The sequence below is a fragment of the Chroicocephalus ridibundus genome, chromosome 14 (assembly GCF_963924245.1).
Source record: "Chroicocephalus ridibundus chromosome 14, bChrRid1.1, whole genome shotgun sequence".
In the NCBI taxonomy this organism is placed as follows: Eukaryota; Metazoa; Chordata; class Aves; order Charadriiformes; family Laridae; genus Chroicocephalus; species Chroicocephalus ridibundus.
This window is the reverse complement of record NC_086297.1, coordinates 4579021-4604024: the sequence shown is the minus strand read 5'-3', so window position 1 is coordinate 4604024 and position 25004 is coordinate 4579021. Positions and strand designations below refer to the sequence as shown.

At 67.1% G+C, this 25004-nt stretch overlaps 2 protein-coding genes across 9 annotated transcripts in view; both read right to left on the bottom strand.

The window, feature by feature from the left end:
* DNAH17 (dynein axonemal heavy chain 17) overlaps window positions 1-3703 on the bottom strand; it is a 36226-nt gene extending 32523 nt beyond the window's left edge. The window contains exons 1-12 of the mRNA XM_063351798.1: window positions 3603-3703; window positions 3174-3366; window positions 2990-3089; window positions 2813-2898; window positions 2521-2646; window positions 2109-2264; window positions 1944-2027; window positions 1419-1586; window positions 1090-1206; window positions 647-912; window positions 328-523; window positions 65-211 (exon numbers count right to left, since the gene is read on the bottom strand). Coding sequence (XP_063207868.1) covers window positions 65-211; window positions 328-523; window positions 647-912; window positions 1090-1206; window positions 1419-1586; window positions 1944-2027; window positions 2109-2264; window positions 2521-2646; window positions 2813-2898; window positions 2990-3089; window positions 3174-3366; window positions 3603-3697 — 1734 coding nt within the window. The 5' untranslated portion in view covers window positions 3698-3703. The remainder of the gene's footprint in view (window positions 1-64; window positions 212-327; window positions 524-646; window positions 913-1089; window positions 1207-1418; window positions 1587-1943; window positions 2028-2108; window positions 2265-2520; window positions 2647-2812; window positions 2899-2989; window positions 3090-3173; window positions 3367-3602) is intronic.
* A 3136-nt stretch (window positions 3704-6839) lies between these two features.
* On the bottom strand, window positions 6840-24944 carry CYTH1 (cytohesin 1). 8 transcript variants are annotated; one of them, XM_063351750.1, is made up of 13 exons: window positions 24871-24944; window positions 15738-15820; window positions 14615-14679; window positions 13792-13858; window positions 13466-13584; window positions 13048-13128; window positions 12795-12907; window positions 12575-12723; window positions 12362-12473; window positions 9305-9381; window positions 8938-9009; window positions 8417-8571; window positions 6840-8177 (listed from the first exon to the last, which is right to left on the bottom strand). In XM_063351750.1, the coding sequence occupies exons 1-13, from the start codon at window positions 24890-24892 to the stop codon at window positions 8099-8101; spliced, it is 1194 nt and encodes a 397-aa protein (XP_063207820.1). In that variant the 5' UTR covers window positions 24893-24944; the 3' UTR covers window positions 6840-8098. The 8 variants fall into 8 exon arrangements, with proteins under 8 accessions (XP_063207820.1, XP_063207816.1, XP_063207819.1 ...); XM_063351746.1 differs by lacking the exon at window positions 24871-24944 and adding an exon at window positions 20597-21056; XM_063351749.1 differs by lacking the exon at window positions 24871-24944 and adding an exon at window positions 18492-19692.
* Window positions 24945-25004: the final 60 nt, after the last annotated feature.

Genomic DNA, 25004 nt, shown 5'->3' with positions numbered 1-25004 from the left:
TCTCAGCCTGGCCAGTGCTCAGGGCATGGAAAAGCAGCCGGATTGTCTCCCCTTTGCAACCTGCCTCATTGTACCAGCCAACGATGAGATCAAGGTTGTCCACAAACTTTTGGAAAGTCTTATTTTGAGCAAAGAGGCTCTCGGCACTGCCCGGGATATCCTTCTGCTGCTGGAAGTTCAAGTACTTCACCTCCCGCAGAACGGCGACCAGCTGCGAGACACACAAGGCTTGTTAGTAAAACCCAAAATGTCTCACCACAGCCTTCGAGAAAGTCGGATTTACATTCAGGTGGGTGATCGCTGGCGTTCCCCTGCGCCAGCACCCACCTCTTTGCTGAAGTTCACGCTGAGGACGGAAGAGCTGGGGTCCCTCAGGATCAACGGCTGCTCCAGGCTGAAGTGACAGTCCTGCCCGGGGCCGCGTGCCCACTCCTCGTAGACCTTCTGGCGGTAACCTTGCAGCAGTCCCATCATTTCTTCGTACTTCCCCGACACCAGTTTAGCTTCAGCACTGACCATCACACTGTCCGGGTCGTGATAAAGAAGCAGCTGCAGCAGCAGGGCACGGGAGGATCTGCGCCGGGCCGGATCCTGCCCTGGCTGCTGCCCCGTGTCCCCTCAGGGTGAGGGGGTGACCCGCACGTACGGGTGGCTGATGGCGAACAAGTCCTTGTGTGGCCCCTCCAGCCGCTGCTGCAGCTCCAGAGCCCACTTCAGCTGCCCGGCCACCGGCGGCATGTTTTTGTTGATGGCTGGGTGCCCCCCCGGCGGCAGGGACGTGGTCTGGGCGTCATACAGCACCTTCACGTCCTCCAGCTCGGCCTCGAACATCCCCAGCAGGGCTGAGTAGTAGGGGGAGACCTCAGCCTTTATCAACGGGCGCTCCAGCAGGGAGGCGAACATGTGCACCAGCTGCCGGAGAAAGAGGCATCTGCTTCCGTGCTCCGGAGTGTCACCGGAACGGCCCGGTGACACCCCCACAGTCACTCCCAGGTGCGGGAGCACCGCGCCAGCTGCCACCCCCGCACACAGGCAAGGACCCCCCCGTGCCCAAGGGCAGGACGCATCGCGCCAGGGGGACACATGTACCTTCACAGCGGATGCCAGGCAGTTGCAGTCGTCAAAGCCTTGGCAGAGGATGGTGGCCAGCCGCCTGTCCACGTCCTGAATCTTCTTCTGGAACTCTGCAAAGTCTTTGTCCAATTGCTGCCAGCAAGAACAAAACGATTTAAGCCAGTGCGCTGCCTTCCCTGGTCCTTCCTGAAGGATTCACTGAGCCCAGGTTGCCCGCGACCTGCCCCAAAGCGAGCACACGTGCTGCCATGGGGCGGTTTTACACCCAGCTCTTACAGCGCGTTCTGGCAAGCCGTTCTTTTTTTCACTTAGCAGATGCTTCCACTTCCATGCCATTCACTCACCTCTTCTGCGGGATCTAAGGGATCGTATTTGCAATCAGCGAAACTCTTGCTGAGTTCAGAGACCTCCTCGTAGATCTGAAACACGGGGCTCCCGAGGATGTTTCCTCTCACTCCTCCCAGCTCTGCCTTCTCCAGCTTCAGGAACTCGATAGCCGTCTGGTACAGCTCCTGGCGAGCACGAACCGCCATCTCACCCGGCTCCTCTTGGTGCCAAACCCTGGCTCCCCGTGCCCCGGCGTGGCGGGTGCGAGCTCACCGCTCCCGAGGAGCATCCTTCCCAGGGATGCTCCAGGGTGCCCGTCTGGTCCCGAGGGCGTGGGGACGACGCCACTGTGCTCCCAGCAACGCAGCGTGCTGGGCTCCCACCCCCACTCTGCCCCTCGCCTGCGCCGCAGCCCCCGCCCGCCCCGGGGCTGGAGCGGAGTTTGCTCCGGTGCCACTCGCAGGGGACCAGCCCCGCGTCCCCGGGGCGGGGGGGGGCTCACACGTCCCCTGGCGCTGTGCCCCGAAACGCTGGGCTGTCACCTCGATGGTCTTGAGCCTGCGCAAGAAGGAGTCCATCCTCCCGAAGACCAGGGAAGGGGGGAACTCCCAGAGCTGTGGCTCCTCCTGGAATCGGAGAGGGGCCGTGGGTGAGCGGGGCTGGCAGGGACGGGGGCCAGGTGGATCCGCACCGTCCCCCGCACCCACCGGGGGCAACGCGGGCATCAGGTTGGAGCAGTAAGTGCTGTAGGACTGGAAGAGCTTCTCTACGGTGGAAATGCTCAGTTTTATTCCCTCTAAGGTCTCTTCGGTCTCTCCTTGCAGCCCCTTCATCACGTCCTCGGGGCCCAGGAAGTTGCGGGTCTAGGACAGCGGGGGCCGTTGGCAGAGGGAGTGCGGGGGCTCCTCCTGCCCCCGGCCGCCCTCCAGCCCCACGGGCTCTCTGGTGGTTGCCTGCAGCCCACCCTTGCCCCAGACCCCCTCCAGCCCTTCGTGGGGGCTCTGCTGGTCCCCTGACTGGGACATCCCTACGTCACCCCAGCTGGGCTCCCCACGCCTGCCCCGTGTCACCCCTCCGGCGGCCGGAGGCGGCGGGGGTGGCTGGGTGCTGGGGCTCTACCATCTCAATGAGGAGGTTGCAGATCTCCTGCAGGACGACGACGACGCGGGCGGGCGCGCTGTAGTGCTGGCAGTGAGCCCGGAGCAGGCGGACGGTGCAGAGCGCCCTGTCCACGAAGGGCTGCAGCTGCGGGAGCAGAGCCCCGTTAGTGCGGGGCCGCGGCCGCGCTAACGAGGATGGGGCAGAGCCGACGTGGATCTGCACCCACAGCAGCCTCTGGGGCTCAGCGCCGCCGCCTCTACCCGCATGAGGAGCCATGCTGTGCCTGGTTATTCTGGCACATATGATTTACCTGGGAGTAATCCGCTTGCTCCATCTCCTCCAGCAGGATCCGAAGCGGTTGCAGGTGGAGGCTGACGTCCTTGGCTTCCTCCAGGCCTGCGCCGGGGGAGAAACTCTGGGTTGGGGACAGGGAATCCTCACCAGAGGGGTGAGTGGCAGCTGCCCACCACGTCACCCGGGGGCTTACCGGCGCTGACGTCCTTGAACATGCTCTGGAGCGCCGGCCAGTAGCAGCTGTTGGCCTTCTCCAGCGTCTCGGCCAGCACCGCCACCCGGGGCGAGAGCAGCTGGCAGGGGAGAGGCGGTGGGCTCAGCACCGGGGTTCAGCGCCAGGGACACAAGGCCGCTGGCCGGCCACGGGCGAGCAGTACCTGGTCGTTGATGCACTGCAGGTTGACCGTCCTGGTGTGCCAGAACTCGAACTCGGCCCTGGGCAGGGGGTGCAGCCCCTCCAACAGTGGCTGCGCCGAGTCCTTGCTCAGGATATCTCTGATCTCGTGGGACCACTTGATGACGATGGTCTCGATGGAGTGCAGCACCGAAATGTCCACGGGCCCTGCCAGGCTGGAAGGCAGACGGGTTACGTCCAGCACCGGGACTGGCCCTGAACCACGCCGGGGGAGCCCCACGCGCTGGCTTGTGGCCACCTCCACCAGCACAGCAGCCAGGCAGGACCCTCCCCAAGATGCTCTGCCGCTGAGCAGCGGCGGTGCCCAGGGATGCTCGGGGACCGAGCTGGTGTCCCAGCTCCTGTCCCTCCCAGAGGGACTTGTGCTGCCCCGGGCCCCTGCAGCCCCCACCTGTCCAGGATGGTGCTGGAGCCATCCTGGCTGTCCAGATACTCCGGCAGTGGGAGCAGCAGCTTCCCCTGGATCTTCCCGCCCATCACGAACATCTCATTCTTCAGCTGGTGGGCTTGTCGCGTGATGTCCTCCACCACCACCCCGGGCCAGCCCACCACATTGTCCTCGCTCAGGAGCAGGGGGAACAGGACCTGAAGGAGAGGGGTTGGTCCGGGGCTCGGTCGGGCTCTCCCATTGCAGACGGCAGTGTCCAGCCGTGCTGGTTTGCACAGCGTCCCCTCTTGCTGCCCGTCCAAGCATGGTCTCAGCCCAGCTGCAGCCACTGATGGGTTTTGCTGATGATTTTCTCATCAGCGTGACCGGGAGCCCCCTCAGCCTGTGGTGGGTTTCCAACTCTCGCGGGCTGGGGAATGCCGGCAGCGGGGCAGCGAGTGCACCCTGGCACACGAGCAAAAGCCCCCGGCACTGAGGAGGAGGAGGAGGAATGGCAGCGGCTCCTGGGGCCTGACTCAGCTTTCGGGTGCTCTGGGCTGGCAGTTCTCTGAGCGGGAATATTTATGGGAAATTTGAGAGAAATCCACCCAGACACTTCCCAGCTGCGGGGCACAGGGAAGGGGGAATTACGCTGAGTTTTTAAAACCACAGAGAGGAAGCGATTCAGCTGGGGCCTGGGAGAAAACAGGGCTCGTGACCTTCACCCAGCTCTGTCCCGGCGGGGCTCGGGCAGCACAGCGGGAGCCACCACGAGGCCAGGGCCAGCGCCTGGGGCCTTTTTTCTTCTGTTAATTTAATTTAGTTTCTTTTCGAGCCCACCTAAAGTTTTGGCTACAATGGCCCGCAGCGGGTCTCCAGGCGGCAGCGGCGTGTGCAGGGAGCTTGGCACGTCCCGCTTGCCCCACGCCTGTGCCCGGTGCCCGCCCCTGCGGGCGACCCACCTCCTCCACCACGGTGATGAGCTGCTCCACTGGCGAGGGGCCGATGTCTCCCACCAGCAGCGCGCTCCGGCAGTTCTCCCGGGTGATGTTCTCCTTCTTCTTCTTCACAAAGTAGATGCCCTTGCCCTTGAGGGCGGGCGGGAAGCAGGCGTTGGGCAGGAGCTGCCCGGCGGGGTTCAGCCCCAGCACCAGCTCCAGCACGTCCTGCTGCCTGAAGAACTCGTCCAGCACGGCCCCGGCCTCCTCGCTGCCCAGAAACTTGTTCCACTTGTCCGGCTGGATCCGCAGCAGCAGCGTGGCAAAGCTCTTCAGCAAGCCATGCCGCTCGTCCGACGCGGCCGACATCCCGCCGGCACTGGACTCGGCCACGGCTCCCCTGCGCCTGGGGGCACGGGGGGAGCAGGCAAAGCCCCACTCAGCTGTGCAGACCCCACACCCCAACCCCTCCACACTCCCCTTGCTGCCGCCCCCACCACCCTCAGCTGTCCCTCTGCACCCTGCAGCCTCACGGGGAGCTGCTGGTCCCATCCCTGCCTGGCCCCATTGTGCCCCCCAGCTCCATCACCCCCCCCCGTCTATCCCATCCTTGGCCCCATTGTCCCCCCCCAGCTCCATCACCCCCCCAGTCTGTCCCATCCTTGGCCCCATCGTCCCTCCAGCTCCATCACTCCCCCTGTCTATCCCATCCTTGGCCCCATTGTCCCCATTGTCCCCCCCCAGCTCCATCGCCCCCCCAGTCTGTCCCATCCTTGGCCCCATTGTTCCCCCCCAGCTCCAACACCCCCCCAGTCTGTGCCATCCTTGGCCCCATTGTCCCCCCCCAGCTCCATCACTCCAGCTCCATCACTCCCCCCGTCTATCCCATCCTTGGCCCCATTGTCCCCATTGTCCCCCCCCAGCTCCATCGCCGCCCCAGTCTGTCCCATCCTTGGCCCCATTGTCCCCCCCCAGCTCCAACACCCCCCCCGTCTGTGCCATCCTTGGCCCCATCGTCTCTCCAGCTCCATCACTCCCCCTGTCTATCCCATCCTTGTCCCCATTGTCCCCCCCCAGCTCCATCACTCCAGCTCCATCACTCCCCCCGTCTATCCCATCCTTGGCCCCATTGTCCCCATCATCCCCCCCCAGCTCCATCACCCCCCCCAGTTGTCCCATCCTTGGCCCCATCATCCCCCCTCCGGCTCCACTGCCCCCCAGCCTGGCCCATCCTTGCCCCCGTCCCCCCCCCAAGCCTGCCCCAGTCCTGCCTGGCCCTACTGCTCCCTGCTCTGTCACACTCCTCAGCCCTCCAACAGCCTCCAGCTACTGTCCACAGCCCAACTGACACCGCTACCGGCCCCAACGGACACCGACACCAGCCCCAACCGACACCGGCACCAGCCCAACTGCCTTGGAACCGCAGGGCTGCCCCCCGCAAGCGTCCCTCAGCGAGGGCTGTTTGCCCACGTATCCACCACCCCAGCTGGACCCACACCGCGGTGCCAAGGGCTGCCCCGGCTCCCCTCCATGGCCTGGGTCTCTCTCTGCACCATGCAGGCGGCCGGCCCAGCCTCCCCCGGCCCCGGTGCCAGCGGCACGGCCGGCACAAGCTCTGCAGTTCCCAGTTTGCCCTTGGCCCTAACTTAGCTTTTGATCGGTCCCATTTACAGCTGGTACCACCTGGGTACGATCGTCCCGTCGCAGGCAGGGCAGGACCCTCCCTGGTGCTCGGTCACCTGGCAGCCAACAGAGGAGCGCTGGGATGTGATCGAGGGGTACCCCAGGGGGTGCCCCACCACCCCTCCTTGTCCCCAGCCCCTCTCACCGGTGCAGTGTGCCCCGGCTGTGCAGCTGGGGGGTCCGTCACTGCACGATCCAGCCCCCAGGTCCCTGCGGGTGGGCAGCCGCCCCCCCGCCCAGCCCAGCTCGGTGCCAGCCCTGCTGCACACCGGGACCGGGAGCTGGCCCACCCCGGCAAGGCCACCCCGTGCCCGGGTCCCCAAGGCACCTTCCTGGTGGCCAGGGGGAGGCTGAGGGGAGCTGGCGAGGGCACAGGGCACACAAACACCGGCCAGTGCACTAAGAAACGAGAGGCCTTGAACGGGAACAGGCAGCGACTCGAAGATGGGCCATGTTGGCCGCAGCATTGCCAGCTTCATCCAACGTGGCATCGCTGCGGGGCTGGACACGGAAATCCTGGGGCTGGGCAAAGCGTGGACCCGGTGGCAAAGCCGGGCCACAGGGCAAGGGCAGGGGCTGGCGGTGGGGGCCGGGACTCCCGCCCATCCCAAGCTGCACACAGACCACAGGAGGCCAAGGCTGAGCGTGGTTCGGCATTTATTTGCTGCAGATCCTCAGCACTAGTTTACAAGGCCGTGGCAAAAAAAAAAAAAAAAAAGGTTAGAATAAAAAAATCCTGCCACCCCCCGCCCTCCGGAGAGGCCTCTGCACAGAACAACCCGACATACAAAATAATCTAAAAGGAGGAAACTATACAGGAGTATTTACACCTCTGATAAATAGACTAATACTGATCCAGGCGCGTCTCTCCAGACCGTGCGTGGTGGGAACAGGACAAGACACGGGTGTTTGCGAGGCAGAGGCGCAAGCCCCCCGCGCAGCCAGCCCCCCTCGACAGCAGCCGTCCCCGGCGCAGGCTCTGGGCACGTCTCACCACGCGCTCGGGAGCGAGGGCTCATGCTCGAGGAGACAACGGCCACCCCCGGCATGGCCTCGCCGAGGGAATCGCGAGGGAATCGCTGCCAGGATGCTTCCACCCAGTGCTGCCAGACCAGGGCCCTCATCCAAGCTGTGTCACCCCACGGCTGGGCGAGGACACGTCTGTGCCCCTATGGCACCACTGCACACTGTGACGGTGATAACTCCCTGCCCCTCAGCCCCCCCCCGCGCCTGCAGTGACTGTCCCCGGTGCAGGGGACAGCTCGGGGGGGACCAAGGCAGTGGCGTGGGGAAGCCCGGGACAGACTCAGGCCCGCTACAACGAGGGCCAGGAGTTGTCCCTCCGCGGGGACCCCCAGCCGCCCTGGGGGTGCCACCCTTCACCCCGGCACCTGCAGCACCCCGAAACCGCCAGCTGCTAACCACCGGCCATGCACCTTCCCGAGGGGACACCCCAAGTGCTTCAGGACATGGGTGCTGGGGGACCCAGCAGTACGTGCGGCCCAACGCTCACTGGGGGGATCGGGAGCGGGGAGGGTGCCCGTGACGCCCCGGCTGGCTGAGGCAGGAGGGGAGGATGGTACAGACACGCAGCACCCCCCATCCCACAGCCCATCCTGGGGGCAGGACGGGGCTCCCTGCGCGCAGGGGTGTTGGTGTCCCAGTTCAAGCCCGTGAAGATGCTGTCCTGGAGATGAGGCAGTGACGGCGGGGGGGGGCAGAGCCACCGCGACGCCCGTGCCCCCTCCTGCTCCCCACGGTAAAGAAACTGCGAAGCTGAAGCTGGGTCCTGGGCCCCGAGGGCCAGGCTGCAGCGTGGCCCCAGCCCCGCAGCCCTCCGGGAGGGGAGACGCTGGGGCTGCCAGGGGCACAGCGGCCTCGCAGGGCCAGCGGAGGCTGCTAGTGTCTCTTGGTGGAGGAGACCTTCTTCTTCCTGGCGGCCAGCATCTCATAGAAAGGGTCCCGGCTGATGGCTGCCCTGGTGGGGGAATGAGGGCTGGGGCTAGCTGTACAGCCTTGGCTTAGCTGTACGGCCAGGCAAAAACTGCTGCAGGGCTGGGGCTGACCTCGGGCAGGTCCCTTTGTGCCCCTGGGAAAGCTCCTTCCCCCCCATCCTCGCAGGGTGCCCCGGGAAGCCCTGCCGGCTCCAAGCACAGCAGACAGGTCCCCGCTGTGTCCCTGCCCGGTGCCGTGCCACCCGCTCCTCGGAGCACTCACTTGATGCACTTGATCCACTCCTCCTTCTCCTCGGGCGTGGGGGCCGAGATGCGGTACACCGTGTGGTTCCCCTCCACCACGCGCCCGTCCGCCTCCGTCTTGCAAGCCTTGATGACCTGGTCCTTGTTGTCGGGGATGTAGAGCTCAAAGCAGTTCTAGGAGGAAGGAGACCATTTAGAGGCAACCCCCACTTCCAAAGTGGACCCCAGGCCGGGAGGGACAAGGCAGGGCACCGGGGCTGCTCCCCTGGCACAGCCACCCCCAGCGCAGCAGAGAGGGACGGACACGCTGCGACCGTCACCCCACGGCCCCCAGCCATCGCGCCCTGCCACCAGCCCTGGACACTGCGGTGACCAGCCCCAGGCCACTGTGATGGGTGGAGGCAGAGACCGCTGTAGGGCCCTCCCGCCTCTCCCAGGGCATCCCTCGGGGGCTGCAGCCCCTCCTGGCCCCTACTCCTGCCCCAACCAAAGCACCAGGGCTGCCCCCCCAGCCCCGGGGGACCCTGCGGCAGCACTCACGGGCTTCTTCGAGTCCTCCACCTCGCGGATGCTCAGGTTCTCCAGGGGGATGATGCCACGGGGCTCTTTATCCTGGTGGGGCCAAGCAGAGGTTTAGCCGCAGGCTGGACACCCCCAAACCCCACCCGCGTGCCCCCAGGCAGGGATGGATGCTGCAAACACCCCTCTGCCCAGGCATTCAGTGCTGGCCTGAGGGCCACGTCCCACACCCCTACAGTCACCGGCACCCCAGCACAGCGGGAGGCAAGCGGCCAGCCCCGCGCCGGGATGCTGCGCCCGGTCTGTGCCACGCAGGCAGAGGAGCGCTGGGCCGGATCCAGCGCCCGTCCCTGCCCCGGCTCAGCGCACCCCGAGCCGAGTCACTGACCGTCGTGTACTCGAAGTAGTAAAGGCAGTTGTCGGTCAGGATGAACCAGCGCCGCTTCCACGTCTTCACCCTGCCTCCTGGGGGCAGAGAGGGGCAGGTTGGGCACAGCCCCGGCGGAGCGCGGCCGGGGCACGCGCCGGGAGGCTCGCGGCACATGGAGGCTACGGCAGAGCTGGAGCCCACGCGGACACACACAGCCAAGCACCGGGCGCCGGGGCGCAAGCAGAGGCAGGCAGCCCGGCGGGCGCAGCAGCAGCAGGCAGCACACACCACGCCGGACAGGGGACGAGCAGGAGCGGAAAGCAGACGGATGAGGATGGAGGTGGAGGGTGACGGGGGGTGGGGGGGGCCGAGCCGGGAGCACTGTGCCCGTTCCCACCCAAAACACTGATTCAGCGTGGCCAGAGGATGCTGCAGCCAGGCCCCTCTTGGGTGACGCGGGGACTCTCTGTTCGCACTGACCACGGTCCCGCTGCGTCCCAGCCAGTGCAACGCGGTGCCGGGGCAAAGCGTGAGCCCAGGGCCACGACATGTGGACTTTTGGTTTGTAGAGAGTTTCACAACCACCACTGCAGAGGGAGAAGCCGCTCCCTGGGCTCGGGGACCGCTCACCCCTGGGCCCGGCACCCCCTCCACTGCGCCAGCATGCTCTGGCCACCGTGGGATGCCGGAGTGTGCTGCTGGTGCTGGGGGTGCTGCCACCGTGGGACGAGCACACAGGCCGTGCTGCCTGGGGCCAGCATGGCTGTGAGGAGGCGCCGTGTGCGCTGGGGACCCCCATCCCACCGGGAAGGCCCCGTGCCTCCCTGCTCCCCCATGCCCGCTGGCTGCCCACCCCAGTCCCTGCTCCAAAGCCAGGCTGGCACCAGCACTTCCTAGAGGAAAAAGTCCCTCTTCCTCCCTCCAGCCAAGCCCACCCCAAAACCTGGGGCTTGACCCTCTCCAGCCCTGGCCAGGGCTGCAGGTGGGAAGAGGCCACGTGCCAGAGCAGGGTCCCACAGCACAGGGGGAGCCGGGGTCTAGGGCCCGCAGGGGTGCAGGGCTCCATGGGCTCAGGCAGCGCTTGCAGAGCCGTAAGGAACCAAGGGCGGGTGCAACCCCTAGGGAGGCACCAACGCTCCCCGGCACCCCATGGCTGCAGGTGGTGGAGCCAAGCAGCGCCGGCACCCAGTGCGGGGACTGCCGCGAGCCCCCAGTGCGGCACAGACGGCTCCTGCCTGCTCCCACCCAGCTCCAGGCACTCACCACCCCCGAGCCCCCCGCACATGGACTGAAGCCCTTCCTGAGGACACCCCAAATCCGTCCCCATCCGTTGTGGCACCGAAGGCAAAGACCCGCTGCGGCCAGTCGAGCTGCCTGCGCACACGGCGAAGCACAGACAGGCGGGTGGCCCCCACCAGTAGCTGGGCAAGGAGCGGCCCCCGTCCCCGTCCATCCCCGGGCCGTGGGGTGGCACCAGGGCAGCGGAGGGGGCCAGCAGGCCGGGGGGAGCGTTCGGCATCGGCGGGGCCAGTACCCCGCGTCCCTGCCCTGGTGGTGGCAGGAGCGGGGCTGTCCCCTCGGCAGGCGAGGTCCCCGGGGCGGTGCGGGTGGTTAGCAGCAGCAGCAATGAGACTAATCACCAGCAATTAAAAACGAAAAGGAAACGAAGCCCCAGCGGCGTGAGCAGAGCGGGGAGAGGGGTACGTACCTCCTGGAGTTGGGGGCAAGGAAAGGAAGAGCCAAAATCATGGAAACATACAAATGAGGGAGAAAAGAAAATTAAAAAAAAAGGAAAAAAAAAAAAAAAAGAGGAAACCCCAAAGAACCCCCCTCGCCCCGCGCGGGTCAGTGGGGCAGGGCTGCAGCAGGGAAGCCGTGAGGGGCCGGGCGGGCGGCACCGCCGCGGGGGCCAACCTGCCCTGGCTCGCTGTGGCTCTGCGGGACGGATCTCCTCAGCTGGGGGGTGCAGGACCTGGCTCCCCCCACCCCATGGCCTCCCTGTGGGTCCCTCCCTGCCCCAGAGTGGGCTGATTCGTGGCAGCTGGTCTGGGGCCCGCAGCTGGTCTGGGGCCCACAGCGGCTCTGCCGCCTCTCTGCCCCCCTGCGCCGCCAACAGCCCCGACAGTGGCAGTCGCCAACATGCCGGGCAAGGCGCCCTTCCGCCAGCGGGGCACTGGGCTTGCTCAGGGACAGGAGAGGCAGGTCTGCGGCTCTCCCCTGCGTCCCCCCACCCCAGAGCTGGGGGGCAGATGGGCCCTGCTCAGCCCCAAGGCTGGGCTCTGCACTGGTCAGGGCATGGTGGGGGGCAAGGCCCCTCTCCCATCCCGAGGGGGTGGCAACATGGCAGAAACACCCCCCGGTGAGAGGACAGAGTCCCATCCCCAGCCAGAACCCCAGGGAAAGGCCCCCACTAGACCCCGCTCCTGCCAGCACCCCGTCCCCCCTCGCTTAACCCGGGCAGAGGACTCCCCAGAGCTGCCGAGAGGAGAAGCCACAGGAGCCAGGGCGTGGAGCGGGCTCGCCGGCCTCGAGCCGGGCTGTGCAGCGGGGCCGCGGGGATGCCATGCACGCTGCCTGCATGTGGAGCCGGGATGCGGAGGTGATAATGCTGTGGGAAGGTGAGGCAGGGACCAGTCTGTGGCATGGAGGGGGGGGGACACACGCAGCCTGGGGCAGCTCGCCGCTCGCTCCCGGGGGCCTGCTCCGACAGGACCCTGCTGTGACTCGGTGACGAGAAGGGCCTCGTGGTCTCTGTTCTCCGACACCGGACCCTGGTGCCGTCTCTGCACCCCGGGGCTTGCCCAACCTAGGGGCAGAATCCCCCAGGACGCCCACCCAGCCGCACCGCGGGGCCTCATCAGCTGAGTCAGCTCCTGCCGCCCAGCCCAGGGAAGATGGAGGGCTGCTGGACCTCTACGGGGGCTGTGCCCCTGTCTGCAGCCTCCTGCCCCCTCCCCTCCACAGGACCACGCTCCAAGGAGCCAGGCCAGCAGGAGAGGTGCAGGCAGCCCAAGGACGTCGCACCCACAGCCCAGCTCCTCCCCGGGCCGCGTCTGCCCGGTTGCCAGCACTCACCTAGCTTCAGCAGCCAGCCCTCCCGGTCTGGGTTGAAGAAGGTGTGGGTGAGGTCATTGCCATCGTCCTCAGGGATTTTGAAGGGTTCGTTCTTGATGCTCTCATAGAGATTCTGGTACAACGATACATGGCGTCAGCTCTGCTTCCCTGAGGAGCCCTGCGGCAGGCCAGCTCCACAGCCCAGGCCTGTCCCCTCCGCGTCCCCTCCCTCACCCGGAGCAGCTCCTCAGGTAGGTCCCCCCCATCGTTGATGCCACGGTTCATGGCGATGAAGCGCTCTGCCGTGGGTTTGTCCTTGACGTTGGGGTTGTGCAGGCTGGTGTTCAGCATGATGATAGCAAAGGAGAGCACGTAGCAGGTATCTACAGGGGCAGAAAGGAAAGTCAGCTGCGAGGCAGGACGGACAGGGAGAGGGGCCGGGGCAGGCGCTCACCTGTGGACTGGAAGACGCCAGGGTTGCACTGGCAGTACCTCTGGGCAAAGGCCTCCATCATCCGGTCGATCTTCTGCGCCTCCCCGGGCAGCCGGAAGCTCCACAGGAACTGCCTGTGAAGAGCGAGGTGTCGCACTGCTTTGGGGGCTCCATGTGCCCTCCGGCCACGCTCACGTCGCAACAGCCCCCCCACCAGCCCACTGCCCATCTCCCCTGATGGGACACGGCTCAGCTCCCAGCCCCCTTCGCTCACCGCAGGGCCTGCACGAGGTTGAGGTCAGTGAACTCGTGCAGCTCCACGAAGGCATGCAGGACTTGGATGTTGAACTCATCCCTGCGGGAACAAAGCCAGAGCACGAGGGATGCATGATCAGCAAGTCCTGTGACTGCCGAGCGGCCCCACGTCTCCCTGCTCCCCTCCAGACTCTGCTCAGCTGTGGGAGGAAACTTGCAGCTGCCCCCCGACTCGAGTCCTGGGCTAGTTTGCACACACTGGCCTCTTGCAAGTGCTGACCACAGATCGAACATCCCCAGCCGGTCCTAGCACTCAGGTTGCCCAGCCCCCCGCATACCCCCACTCAGCTGCCCTGGAAGCTCAAAGTGTCCCATCTCTCAGGTGGTGAGAGCCCAGGGCATTCCCAGGAGACCCAAGCCGCCCCAGGCCAGCATACCTCTCGCCCAGGTAGTCACCGATGGCTGTCTTGTTGAGGCCCTCTCCCTTGTACAGGAACTGAGCGATATCCTCGCATGTGGTCTTCAGCAGGTCGTTTTCGATCAGGAACTGGATGCCCTGGAGCGGTGCAAGAGGCGTTGCTCTGGGGCTTGCTGCTGACCCCGCCAGCCTGCCCGCTGCCTCCCCAGCCCCGGCCCCGGGTGCTGGCTCTGCCCCGGCCCCGGTGGGTGGCCAGGCACCCGGACCACAAGGTGGCAGAGCCCAGCATGGCCCTAGATGGGCTGGTGAACTGCCCCGCTCCCCGCCCAGCCCACCCTGCAGTACCTTCTTGGGATCCATGTTGAACTTCTTCCTGCCCATGGCCACCTGCTTGTTCCTCTGCATGTTTTTCCTGCAAAGCACAAAGCAGCTCTGAGCACCCAGGAGGGATCCGGCTGCCTCCTGCCTGCCCCGTCGCCCCTCGGGCAGAGCACTGCGCGGAGGGGACAGCCTGGACCGAAAGGGAGCCCAGCAACTTTGACGGGGCCAGGCCCCCTGCGTCAAACCTGCACAGGGTGAAGCCAGCACACTGCTCCGTGTCTCTGCCCTGCTCCATGGCAGAGCAGCATGGGGCTGCTCTCGGCCTGACGGGGCCCGGAGCAAAGAGGAGCTGCCATGCCCCGTCCACTGGGTCACCCCGTGCAGAAGGGGTGCCGGGTACAGCACCTCTGCATGGGGGGAGGCTAGGGCAAGCTGGGTGCGGCAGGGCTCTGGGCAGAGCAGCCTTCAGCCCCCAGTGGGGCCAGCAAGAGGGTGACAGCCTTCATGCCCCAGTGAGTGATTGGAAACGACGCTGGGAGTCAGCTCCCGTCGGCCGCTGGGACCCCCTAATCCCAGGCTGGCACTGCCTGCACCAGCTCAGAATAACAAAGTCCCACAGTCGCCGTGGCCAGACAGAGGGGCCGAGGCTTGGAAAAACAGACCTTTGGAGCAGCAGTTCAGACTGGGATCCTGCGCCTCCTAGGATTTCAGAGTGCCTGGGAAAGCCAGCCGGACCAGCACCCATGGGATGGGGCTGCCCACGGCTCCCACACGGTGCGAGTGAGCCAGCGTTCAGGGGAGGGGACGCAGCGGAGGCCATGGGCTGCCTCGACAGCAGAGGACTCACCTCTCCTCCGTGGACCCCAGGTTCTCGATCTCATTCGTCACTTCTGCTATCTCATCTTTCAGACGCTGAGGGGAGAGAGCGCACTGAGACAGGAGGTGCCCCCCTTCCTCCCTCCCTCCCTCCCAAACCCTCCAGCCCTCCCCCCTGACAGTAGCCCTGGGGCCATTCCCCCAGGAGGCTGCAGCAGCCCCTCCTTCCTTCCTTCCCTCCTTCCCACCCCGAGTGCTGCCCTGGGGCTGAACCAGCTCGGGGGACACTCACAGAGGGGGCTGGCTGCACCCCGCTGCTAATCCCCCTGCAGCATCGCTATGATCCGAGTGTGCAGGAAGGAAGAGATTCAGAGGTTAACAAAATTACCCCCTAATCCCTTTAGATCATGCCCAGCATATGGCAGTAATTAGCCCCTGCTGCCTTAATCAGGGACACGGCTGACAAGTGTCCCAGATGAGCGCTGACCTCGCAGTCGCTTGCCAGGGCAGTGGCCTGGCCCAGAGACACGGTCCCTGCCCGTGCCAGGGAGGGGCTGGCACGGAGACGCCGGTGCCCCGGGCTGTGGGGAATGGCACAAACGCACAGCCCGGAGCTCCGCAGGGCGCAAGGAAAAGCCACGGCTGCCTCGGCCCGGCAGGGCAGGACCACGTCCCCTGCTGGGACCCTCGCCCCAGCCCTGTTGACCCGCAGAGGCAGCGCTATGGGCAGCAGCTCACGGGCTCCCTGCAGCAGCTGCCAGTGCCTGCCCGCGGGTGCAGCTCCCCCTGCCCTGTGGGTCCAGCAGCTCCAATCCTCTGCCCCAGAAGGTCCACAAGAGCCCTCAGGGGCTGCAAGGAGCCAGGGGCTGGCAAGGAAATGAGACGGAGCACAAACCCGAGCCATGGCCCTGCTCCTGCACGGGCTCTAGAGCACTGCATCCCGATCCCACAGCCGTCACACACAGCCCTGGCCGGGGCAGCCTCTCCTGGGCCACCCTCCCCGATCCCAGCAGCAGGGGTGGGGTGGCAGGCACCCTGACCAGTGACATGGGCAGGGAGATCGTCCCCTGTCTCCCAGGGGACAGCCCTGAGCAAGAGGCTGCTACATCCAGGACAGGGGGATTGTGCACGGGTGGTGGCCCTCAGCATCACACCTGTATGTCAGCCAGCAGCTCCTGCTTGCGGCGGCGGATGTTCTCCAGCTCCTGGCACTCCTCCGGGGTCAGGTCACTGGGCACTGGGCAGAGACACAGTCAGGTCAGCACGCGTGGCCCTGGAAACCATCCCCACCAGGCTCCAGACGCAGCCGCTGATCCTGGCCGGCAGCGTGGGGCCCGGCAGGAGCTGGGCTGTGGAGCTGCCGGGTGCCAGGAGGAGCTGGGATGGTGAGCAGTGTCCATGCAGCGGCTGAGTGCCACCGACGGCATGCGAGGAATGCGAGGGCCAGGGCATCTCCCCGTAGGGCAGCAGCAGCGGCGGGGGAGCCGGGCGCTGCCCGTTCCTGCTGATTCAGCCCGCAGCAGCAGGGCAGCGAGGGCAGCAAGGACCAGCACGGCCCCTGGACCAGCTCCAGCATTCCTCCCCGTGGCCCTGGCCCTCTGCTCTACCCTAGCTGGGCTAGTGTCAGTGCCCGTCCCGGTCCCTGCTGTGGCTGGGTGGCTCTGTTGTGCCCCACCACACTGGGCTCTGCAGAGGCCTGGGGCCCCACAGGTTGCTCTGCCGCACCGGGCCAACCCCAGAGAAAACCAGCTCCTGGCTGCCCTTGCGGATCCCTCTGTGCTGGATCCATCCTTCCGAGCCAGGGCCCGGAGCTGGCGCACCCTCCGGACAAACCTCGCCCACACGCCATGACATCTACACCTCCCTGTCAGCCCGTGGCAGCCGGGCACCCCCTTCCCAACACCATCCCCAAGGCTCAAGCCCGGGGCTGCCGCACGTCCCGCCTTGCTCCCGAGCCCTACAGCTCCTGGGACATTCCCTAGTGCTCCCTGGCGCGTGACCTCCCGTTCCACAGTGACACGGCATCCCATTTCTGTTCCCTCCCGTCCCCAAGGTCACCCGCTCCTCCAGCGGCGCTCCCGTCCCTCTCTACCACCCGCGCCTGCCACCTCTGCCAGCGGGTTCCAGCAGCTCCCTCGCACGTCACACCAAGGTTGCCTGCGAGAACACCGAAGCACCGGCCCTCCAAAGTTCTGTCCCCGAGGGCGGTGGCAGCAGCACCCGCCGGCTCAGCCCTCATGCCGCCTCCCGCCCAGGGGTGCCGGGGACAGGCGCCCGGCAGGGCTGCCACCGCCCTCTCCTTCCCCAAACGTCACAGCTCCATTCTGCCGAGGCCCTGCGTGCCACCACGGCCGTGGTCTCCAGGCCACAGCTGCCACCAGCCCCGACTCACCCACAGCGTCCCCAGCACGACCGCCTGCCCCGTACCAGCGCCCACGGACACCACGTGCCTTCGGACCTCAACCGCACATCGTTTCTCCCCGCGCCGCCGCCTCCGTGAGAGCTGCGACCACGCAAACCGAATCTCTGAACTCAGCACTTCCCTGGCTCCGCTCGGGCTTTCTGATGAGCTTCCTCCTTCGCAAAAATCCCCCGCTGCCACGGTTGGAGGCAGCCTCAGCTTGCGACACCATCCCTCCAGACGCGACAACAACAGTTCCCAATATTTTCAGTCTCTGACGCCAGGAAGTATGAACCAGACAACCTGGCTCATAGCACCAGGTTAAAAGTTATTTAAACTTAAAATACCGTTGGTCTTTCCTTATCGACACATCCAAGCACCTTTCGCACACCCCAGCGCTGTTCCCGCGGGGCTCGGCCCCTCCTGCCCGGCGTCCAGGGCACCCGGCAAGCCCAGGCTTGCTGCGGGGGGGCCGGGCTGCATCGCACGTCCGTTGCCAGACACAAAACCCTTTAAATCCCTGAGCTGCAGCACACGCTGCAGGACCCTCCTGCCCGGCCGCGGCCGCAGGGGAGGTGAAATTCGGTGCCAGGCTGGACCTGTCCCGAGGCGAGCCGGCCGAGGGCTGCAGCCAGCAAAGTGAGCCCTGTCAAGAGCAGCTCTGCCTCCCCCTGCCCACCTGCGAACGGGTTGGGGGCTCGGCGGGCCCCGGGGCAGGCGCAGCAGAGGATGAGAGGCTGCAGGGCTGAGGGGGCCGGTGGGTCTGTTCCGGAGCTGGGGAAGGTCCCTCCCCGCCTGCGCTGCTGCTGCGGAGGGCGAGCACTCGTGACAGCAGCCCAGCCATGTCAGCAGCAGCCAGAGGAAGAGAAACCCCAGACGCAAGAGCTTTTCTGGGGAAGGAAGAGGGCGTTAACCCTTCCCCGGTGCTCTGCACAGCACCCACCCGCAGTGCTGAGCGGAGCCCAAATGGCTCCCGAGAGGCCGGCGAGCCTTGCCGTGGGCTGCAGGGAAAGGGAGGCCGGAGCAGGCGCTCGCTGCCCCAGCTTCATCCCAGCACGGGAGCTGGGGGACGGCGGGACTGTGGGGACCCCAGCACTGGTGCATGCTCCCCACCAGCATGAGGCCCCAGCGCAGGGGGCCCGGGGGCTCCGCAGCTCCTGCTGCTGGCAGCCGAGCCTGAGACCCTGTATGCCGGCGGCAGCAGGAGGGCACAAGGGGCACCGGCAGGATTTGTCCGTCCGTCCCAGGCTCCGAGGTCGCTGGGGCCTGTGGCAGCTGGGAGCAGGAGCAGCAGCATGGCCCCCACTCCCGCCGTGCCCAACACAGAGCGAAGCCCCCTGAGGCGTGCAGAGACTATGCTCCCCCCTGCCATGCTCCTTCCTACCCCGCTGCCCCCAGACAAGCAGGCAGGGCCAGTGGCACGGGAGCGGGGCAGATGCGGAGCCGCTCACCCGCCTCCCCTCGCCCCGGCCCCACCACCCTCCCCATGTCCCCAGGCCAGGCTCACCGCTGCCCTCCGCCCTGAGCACCATCCTGGCAGGCCCGTCTCCAGCAGCTCCGTCGGCTGTGCCTGTGCTGCCCGCGGCTCCGGAGAGCTGCTGCTGTTTTGGGGCACGGACACCTGCCCGCCCCGGTGCTTCCCGGGGTGACTCAGGGCTGCTCCGGGCCAATGAGCTCTGGGGCCACCCGGGCGTCATCCCGGCCTCGCCAGGAGCCAGCACCAGCAACACCCTGTTCCTGCCGCAACGAGCCCGCGGCCGCCAGCGCCTTAACTCCTCTGCTCCCGGCCGGGCGGGGAAATGGGGCAACCGGGGCCCTGCTCCCCCTCCTCAGCCTGGGGTCGGGGGACGTGATGTGTTGGGGTGCTGGCCAGGCAGGCACAGGGGGCTGGCCCAGCCCTTCCTTCCTCGAGGGCTGCCAGGACCCTCAACCCAGCACATCTTGAGCTCGCTACGGCAATGCTGGGGCCCCCCACCGCACCAGACCCCCATCCCAGCCCCACAGCTCCCTGTCCGGCTCTGCCAGACCCCCTGTTGCAGGCCCAGGTCCTGTCCAGGCTGTAAGGACCGAGCCCCGGGCAGGACGGGGAGGGCTGTCCAGGCCCCGCAGCAGGAGCGAACCCCCGGCACGTCCCCGTCCCGCTGTCAGCTGCCTGGAGAGGCCGCCTGAGCCTCGGCCGCCTTGACTCAGCTAAATCCTGCTCAGCAGCGCGAGATGGAGAAACAGCACCCAGAACGCTGGCTACGGAGCAAGGGGAGGAAGGGCTTGGGAAGCCTCGTGTTGGTCCTTTGGCCCACAGCTGTGCCGCAGCACTTGCCAGCCCTCCCGCCAGCCCACGCCATGCCTGCGCCGGCCGTGCCGGAGGGGCAAAGGCACCGGGTTTAGGCAGTCCACGGGGACGAGCCCAGGGCACCGCCAGCGGCTGTCCCTGGGCTCTGGTGTGGGGTGCTGCTGCCCGCTCCCGCCATGCCCATGGCTGGGGGGGCCCAGGGGGCCCCCAGAAGCTTCCTGCCCGTCTCAGCACACCACATCCTGTTTTCACCGCGCCGCGCGCACATCCTGGGTTGCGTCAGCCCCATCCTTCCCCACCGACAGCCGAGGTGCCTCAGGAGGAGTTTGGGGACAGGCAGCTCCAGGAAAGACCCTCCCAGGCGTCCAGACCCCGCACCCGGAGCCAGCCAGGGCCCTCGTGCTGCTTCGGAGGAGCACTGCCCATTGCCCCACTCCCTGTGCCCAGAGCTCCCCAGGGAACCCACATCCGCAGCCGCCTGCCTCACTCCCTGGCAGCTCCAGGCTCCCGCACCCCCCACGCACAGAGCCCCAGCCCACGGTGTGGCCAAGCAAGCACCGGCTCGGCCATGTCCACACGCACCGGGCAGGTGCCGGGAGCACAGCCCGGCAGACACCTCGCTTGCTCCCCGCACTGTTCACCGTACCAGGCCTCAGGAGGCGCAGAGCCTGCTGCTGCTCGGCCTCAGCTGCCAGCAGGGCGCAGGGCTGGCCGGAGGAGGTCTCACACCCTCGTGCCCCACGGCACAGCCACCCTCGGTCACAGACTCGGGGCAGGAACCCGCAGACCGCAGCAGCAGCTCACACAAGGGGCCAGCCTACAAGGGCAGCTCCAATGCAGCAGGCGCTGGGCGGCCTGGCACAGATTTCGGTTTGGAGAGTGCTGCCCCGAGCTGCCCTTGCAGCTACAGGCACCTGCAGTGGCGAGGGTGGCCGAGTGCTCACGCATCGCCCAGAGCAGGGCAGGTGGGTGAGGGGCCGGGGCAGGACCTGCCACAGCCGTGCTGGGCTGCGTGCATCCTCCCGGCCACTGCCACCAGCTCCCGAGCCCCCCCCCCCCGCCAGCGTGGCGCCCACCACCGGTGCGGGACAATGCCAGGCGAGGCAGCCCAGTGCCCAGCTGCCCTGCCAGGGCTCAGCGCCTGCAGAAGCCGGAGCCTGTGGAGGCCGGTGGTGCGCGGGGGAAGGAGGCGGCGAGACAGCGAGGACTCTCTGTGCCGCTGTCAGCAGGAGCCATATGGAGCCGGAGCCGTGGGCACCGCCGCGTCTACTGGGGGGACAGGGACCCCACGGCGAGCAGAGGGGAGGGCACAAAGCGCCTACCTGCCTTGGCAGCCACCGAGGGGCAGAGGAAGGCCTGGAAACTGGAGGCACAGAGTTCGCTGACCGTCCCCATGCTGCGGAGGTCCGACTCCGACGGGGCAGGCAGAGGCCTGGCAGGTCCCGTGTGGCTGAGCAGCGGCTCCCCGGCGCCGGGGCCCGCGGGCAGGGTGCAGGCAGGTGAGCCGGAGGACTCCCCGCTCTGGCTGGAGCCGGGGAAGGCGGCTCTGGCAGGGGAGCTCCAGCGGCGGGAGCCCACGCACCAGCCCCAACCAATCCCTGCCGCTCCCTGCCTGCACACCAGCCCGCTCCCTGCCTGCACGCCAGCCCGCTCCGCTCCCGATGCTCCGGATGGCAGCTCAAAGCCACTTAGAGGACAAGGAGTTTGGGAACTCCCCGGCAGCCCCCCCGCCCAGGGCCGTCTGCCCCCCGGCAGCCCCCTTGCCCCCGCGGGGGGCCGGCAGTGGGGTATTTTTAGAGCGGTTTTATCCCTCCGTATTAGAGCATTAAGCATCGGGAGCCGGCGGTCGCGTAGCAACCATCACTGCATAAAGGAAGGTGCACCAAGAGACAAGGCGGCTCTGGCAAGGCGTGGGGAGCAGGGGGTGCTGCCACAGCCCCGGCTCGTGGGGCGCAGGGCCCGGGCGCTGATCCCGGCACAGCCCCGACAGGCTCTGCCTGCCCCGCGTGCCATGCACGGGCAGGCCCGCTGCGCCTTCTGCCAGCCCCCCGGCAATGCCGGTCAGACGGCTGAGCTCCGGGCATGCCCCGGCGGCAATGGAGGTGCCTCCTGCTCTGCTGCGGTCCTGGAGTACAGGGGGGTCCTGCAGCAGGAACCAGGGGGGTTCTGCCCTGGGATCCCGCCCCCCAGCCCCACTGCACCTGCGTCCCCCCAGCAAACCCAAACCGGACCGACAGCTCTTCCCCTCAAAGCAGGAGCAATCCCTGAGCGCAGGGCATGGCCGTGAGTAACAAACCCCAGAGCCTGTTGGGGCACGAGGCAGCGTCCTGTGGGCAGCCCGGCCGCCGGCTCTCGGCTGCCAGGAGCCAGCAAGCTCTGCTCGCCTGCGCCAGCAAGCACTGGGACGCGCTGAGCTAGGAGAAACCTGAGCCGGGCAGGTTCACCAGGAGCCCTGACGGGGCAGGCAGCAGGGGAGGGCACCCTGGAAGAAGCCGTCCTTGCAGGCAGAAGAGTGTAGGTCAGGAGGGGACCCTGGCTCCCAAGAGCAGTATGGGTGCAGACAGGAGGAAAGGCGGAAAAAGGCAGCTCCCAGGGCTGCGAGGGCGGCCAGGTGCTTGCTGCTGACATGACCGACCTTCTAGTTTCAGCACCGCTTCCCCTTTCCCAGGGGCCACAACGCCAGAAGGCAAAAGGGCAGGTGAGAGGAGCCAGGGGGGCTGAGCCGGGCACGTGGTGTGGCAAGCGCCCTGGCCAGGCATCTGGAGAAACCCTCGGGCAGCAAGGGCACCCATGGGTGTTCCAGCTGGCTTGAAGCAAGGCCAGGCGTCATCTCCCTCGCAGAGCGACGCAGACACCCGGCTCGGTCCTCGCACCCTGGCCAGGCAAGGCAGGGTGTTTACAAACATCCCAGGATTAAGTTAACCACAGTCTCCAGGCCTTGATCCTCCTGCCTGCCGGAAAGCGGGGCCCCGGAGAGCAGCCTCCCCCTCCCTCAGGCCCAGAGCAGAAATGGGCCAAAACAGCTGCTCAGGGACACGCGGGCCTGGCTGCATCCCTGACGTGTAATTGCTGAGCGTCAGCGACGTGGCTTATCATTCCCTGCTGCCGAAGATCTCAGGAGAGGCACCGGTTCATTGCCTCTGCCCGAGCCCTGCCAGCCCCTGGCTCTGCTCTCTGAGCCCGGTGCCGTCTCTCCACTGTCCCCGTGTCTTTGACCTGGGAGCCCCAGAGCTCTGCGGAAGAGCCGCTCCCCGCACCGGGCCCAGAAACTCGCCTCGGCTCACCCCTGCGCCATGCCAGGGGAGGAGCTGGTGTGTCACCGGCAGCGTCCCCCCCTCCAGTCCCCTCAGCGCAGAGGCGCATGCTGTGGTCAAGGGCTGCCACCGAAACCGCTGAGCCCACACCAAAGGGCCTGCCAGCAAAACAGGGCTGTGCAGAGTGGCAGTGAGGAGAGGGCAGGGATTCCCACCGGGTGGGGACCCCCAGCCTGCTGGGGAATTTACAGCCCACCCTCCTTCAGGGATCTCCCGCACCTCACACAGCCCATCCTGCCTCCTGGCACCAGCCATCCTACCCTAGACAGCGAGGCCCCCGAAGCACAAGCCGCTTTGCGGGAGGCTGCATCAGCCCCGCTTAGAGAAATCCCTTAATCCCCCGGGCCAGAGCGAGCAGTAATCCCTCGGGTGCAGCAGGATTATCAGCACTGCCCAATCCCCCTTGCCCCAGGGCCGGACCTGAGCCAAGACAGGGCCCAGCTCAGGACACGGTGCCAGGACGGGATGGCGCTCCCTGCAGCAGGCCTGGGTCCCCATCACAACACTGCTGTCCCACCGCTCCAGAGGCACTTGCCCCTGCACCTCCTCGCTCAGTCAGCTCTGGTCTGGGGATGGTTCAGCGTCACTATCATCCCCGCAGGGAGATGCTGGGAAGGGGGTGGGAGTGCGGCCCCACGCCCTGGCAGGAGCGGGGGGAGCCCGCATCTGTGCCGCCAGCTGCTCACCTCGGGATTTGCTCTCTGCTGAGGCAGACGGCTGGAGAGGGGCTGCGTATCGCGGGGCAGACACTGGCGTCAGCACAATCCCACCAGCAAGAGCCTCCCCCCGTCGGGCTCCCACCACACTGAGACCTCAGCAAACCGTCCTCTGCAAAACCAACAGAGCTCGAGGGCTTCGGGAGAGCTGTGGACCGTGATGTCCCTGCAATAGGGACAGCAGCGGAGACCTGGAGGCAGCTGTGCTGCCCATTCTGAGCGCCGCCCTGCGGTACGGTGAGCGGGCAATTTCTGATGCTGAGAGGCAACCCGGGACGTCTTCCAGGCAATTCTGGGAAGCAGCGAGAGGCTGCTCGCAGAATCGCTCCCTGCAGTGCTCTCCCACTAATGGGCTGCATACAACAACGCCCATGCTGGGCCGCACACACCAGCAGGGCTGGGCGCTTGCACTTTATCTCACACATTAAACTCCCCACCGCCGAGTGCAGTCACTTCTGGGTGGAACAGCAGCCTCCTAATCAGCTGCGTTGCACAACTGCGGCAGGCAGGAAGCTGGCCCGTGAGCCAGCACTGCCAGCACCAGCATCTTCACCGGCACCGGCAGCACCCGGGTGACCTCAGCTCCTGGGAAGAACAGTCACCAGCACGGCTCACAGCATCGGGACCTTGGTTTCAGATCTCACCCAGAGAGACCCCAGCCTCCCCCTCAGCAAAGTCCTCGCCCAAGGAAAACCCACCTGCTCACGGGATTTAGAAAGTCGAGGCACAGGCAGTGCCTTCCTGCCTGATCCTGCTCCTCTAGACATAGCGGATGGAGGAAAGCGGGAATGCAACCTGCATGCGCACCAGAGGGAACCTGCAGCCCCTGAGCCAGCTCGCCACGGTCAGTTCACCGTGGGCACACAGGACCGGGGTGGTTTGTGAGACATTCAACAGACTCCGTCCACCCCAGCCTGCCCTGCGGATCCGCAGAGCCCCAACTCCCGGCAGCGCTCAGAGGCATCACCTGAATACGAAGTGTGTGAGCGGCGGAGGGAAGGTGTGCAGGCTGCGGGTCCCGGAGCCCGGCAGTACCGGCACTGCAGGCGGCGGGTCCCACACCGCAGCAGCAGGTTCGCGGCCCGGCAGCACCGACACTGCAGGCAGCGGGTCCCACACCGCGGGCAGCTCGCGAGCTGTGGCAGCAAAGCAGCGGCGGGGGTGAGCCCGGGGAAGGACGAGGCCGTGCCGCCAGCGAGGCGGGAGCGCCCGGGGGGGGCCCCGCGCCGGCTGCGGGCCCCGGTCTCCTCCCGGTGCTTCCTCACCGCTCCCCGGCCCCGCCCGGCCGACACCGCGCGTGGGCGAGCGGTCGCCCTGTCACCTGCGGGCGCGGGTCCCGCCGCCCCCGAGCCCCGGCCCGACCCGGAGTCACCGCCCCCGGCCCCGCACCTGGGAGCGGCCCCCGCCCCACCAGGGACCACCCCCCCCCCGCCATCACGGGCCGCCCCGGCGCCTCGCTCCTGCCGCCTGCCCGAGGCCGCGGGACCCGCCCCGGCCCTCCCCTTCCCCCGCCGCGCCCGGCCCAGGTGGGGGTCCCGGAGCAGCCCGTCCCGGCCCCGCACTGACCGTAGCCGCCCTCCTCCTCCATCCCGCCGCCACCGCCGCTCCGGCCCCGCCCGCGTGACGAGGGCGCCGAGGCCGCCACGGGCGGCGGCACGTGACGCGGGCGCGGGCGGGGCCGCGCAGGCTCCTCCCCCCGG

What these genes read in the sequence shown, in the direction of transcription:
- CYTH1 (XM_063351747.1), bottom strand. Translation starts at nt 21,107, where the DNA reads ATGCTTAATGCTCTAATACGGAGGGATAAAACCGCTCTAAAAATACCC. An exon ending in TCAACATGGATCCCAAGAAG is followed by an intron (nt 13,585 to 13,791) that starts GTACTGCAGGGT and finishes GCACCGCTCCAG; the next exon opens with GGCATCCAGTTCCTGATCGA. An exon ending in GGTGACTACCTGGGCGAGAG is followed by an intron (nt 13,129 to 13,465) that starts GTATGCTGGCCT and finishes TTGTTCCCGCAG; the next exon opens with GGATGAGTTCAACATCCAAG.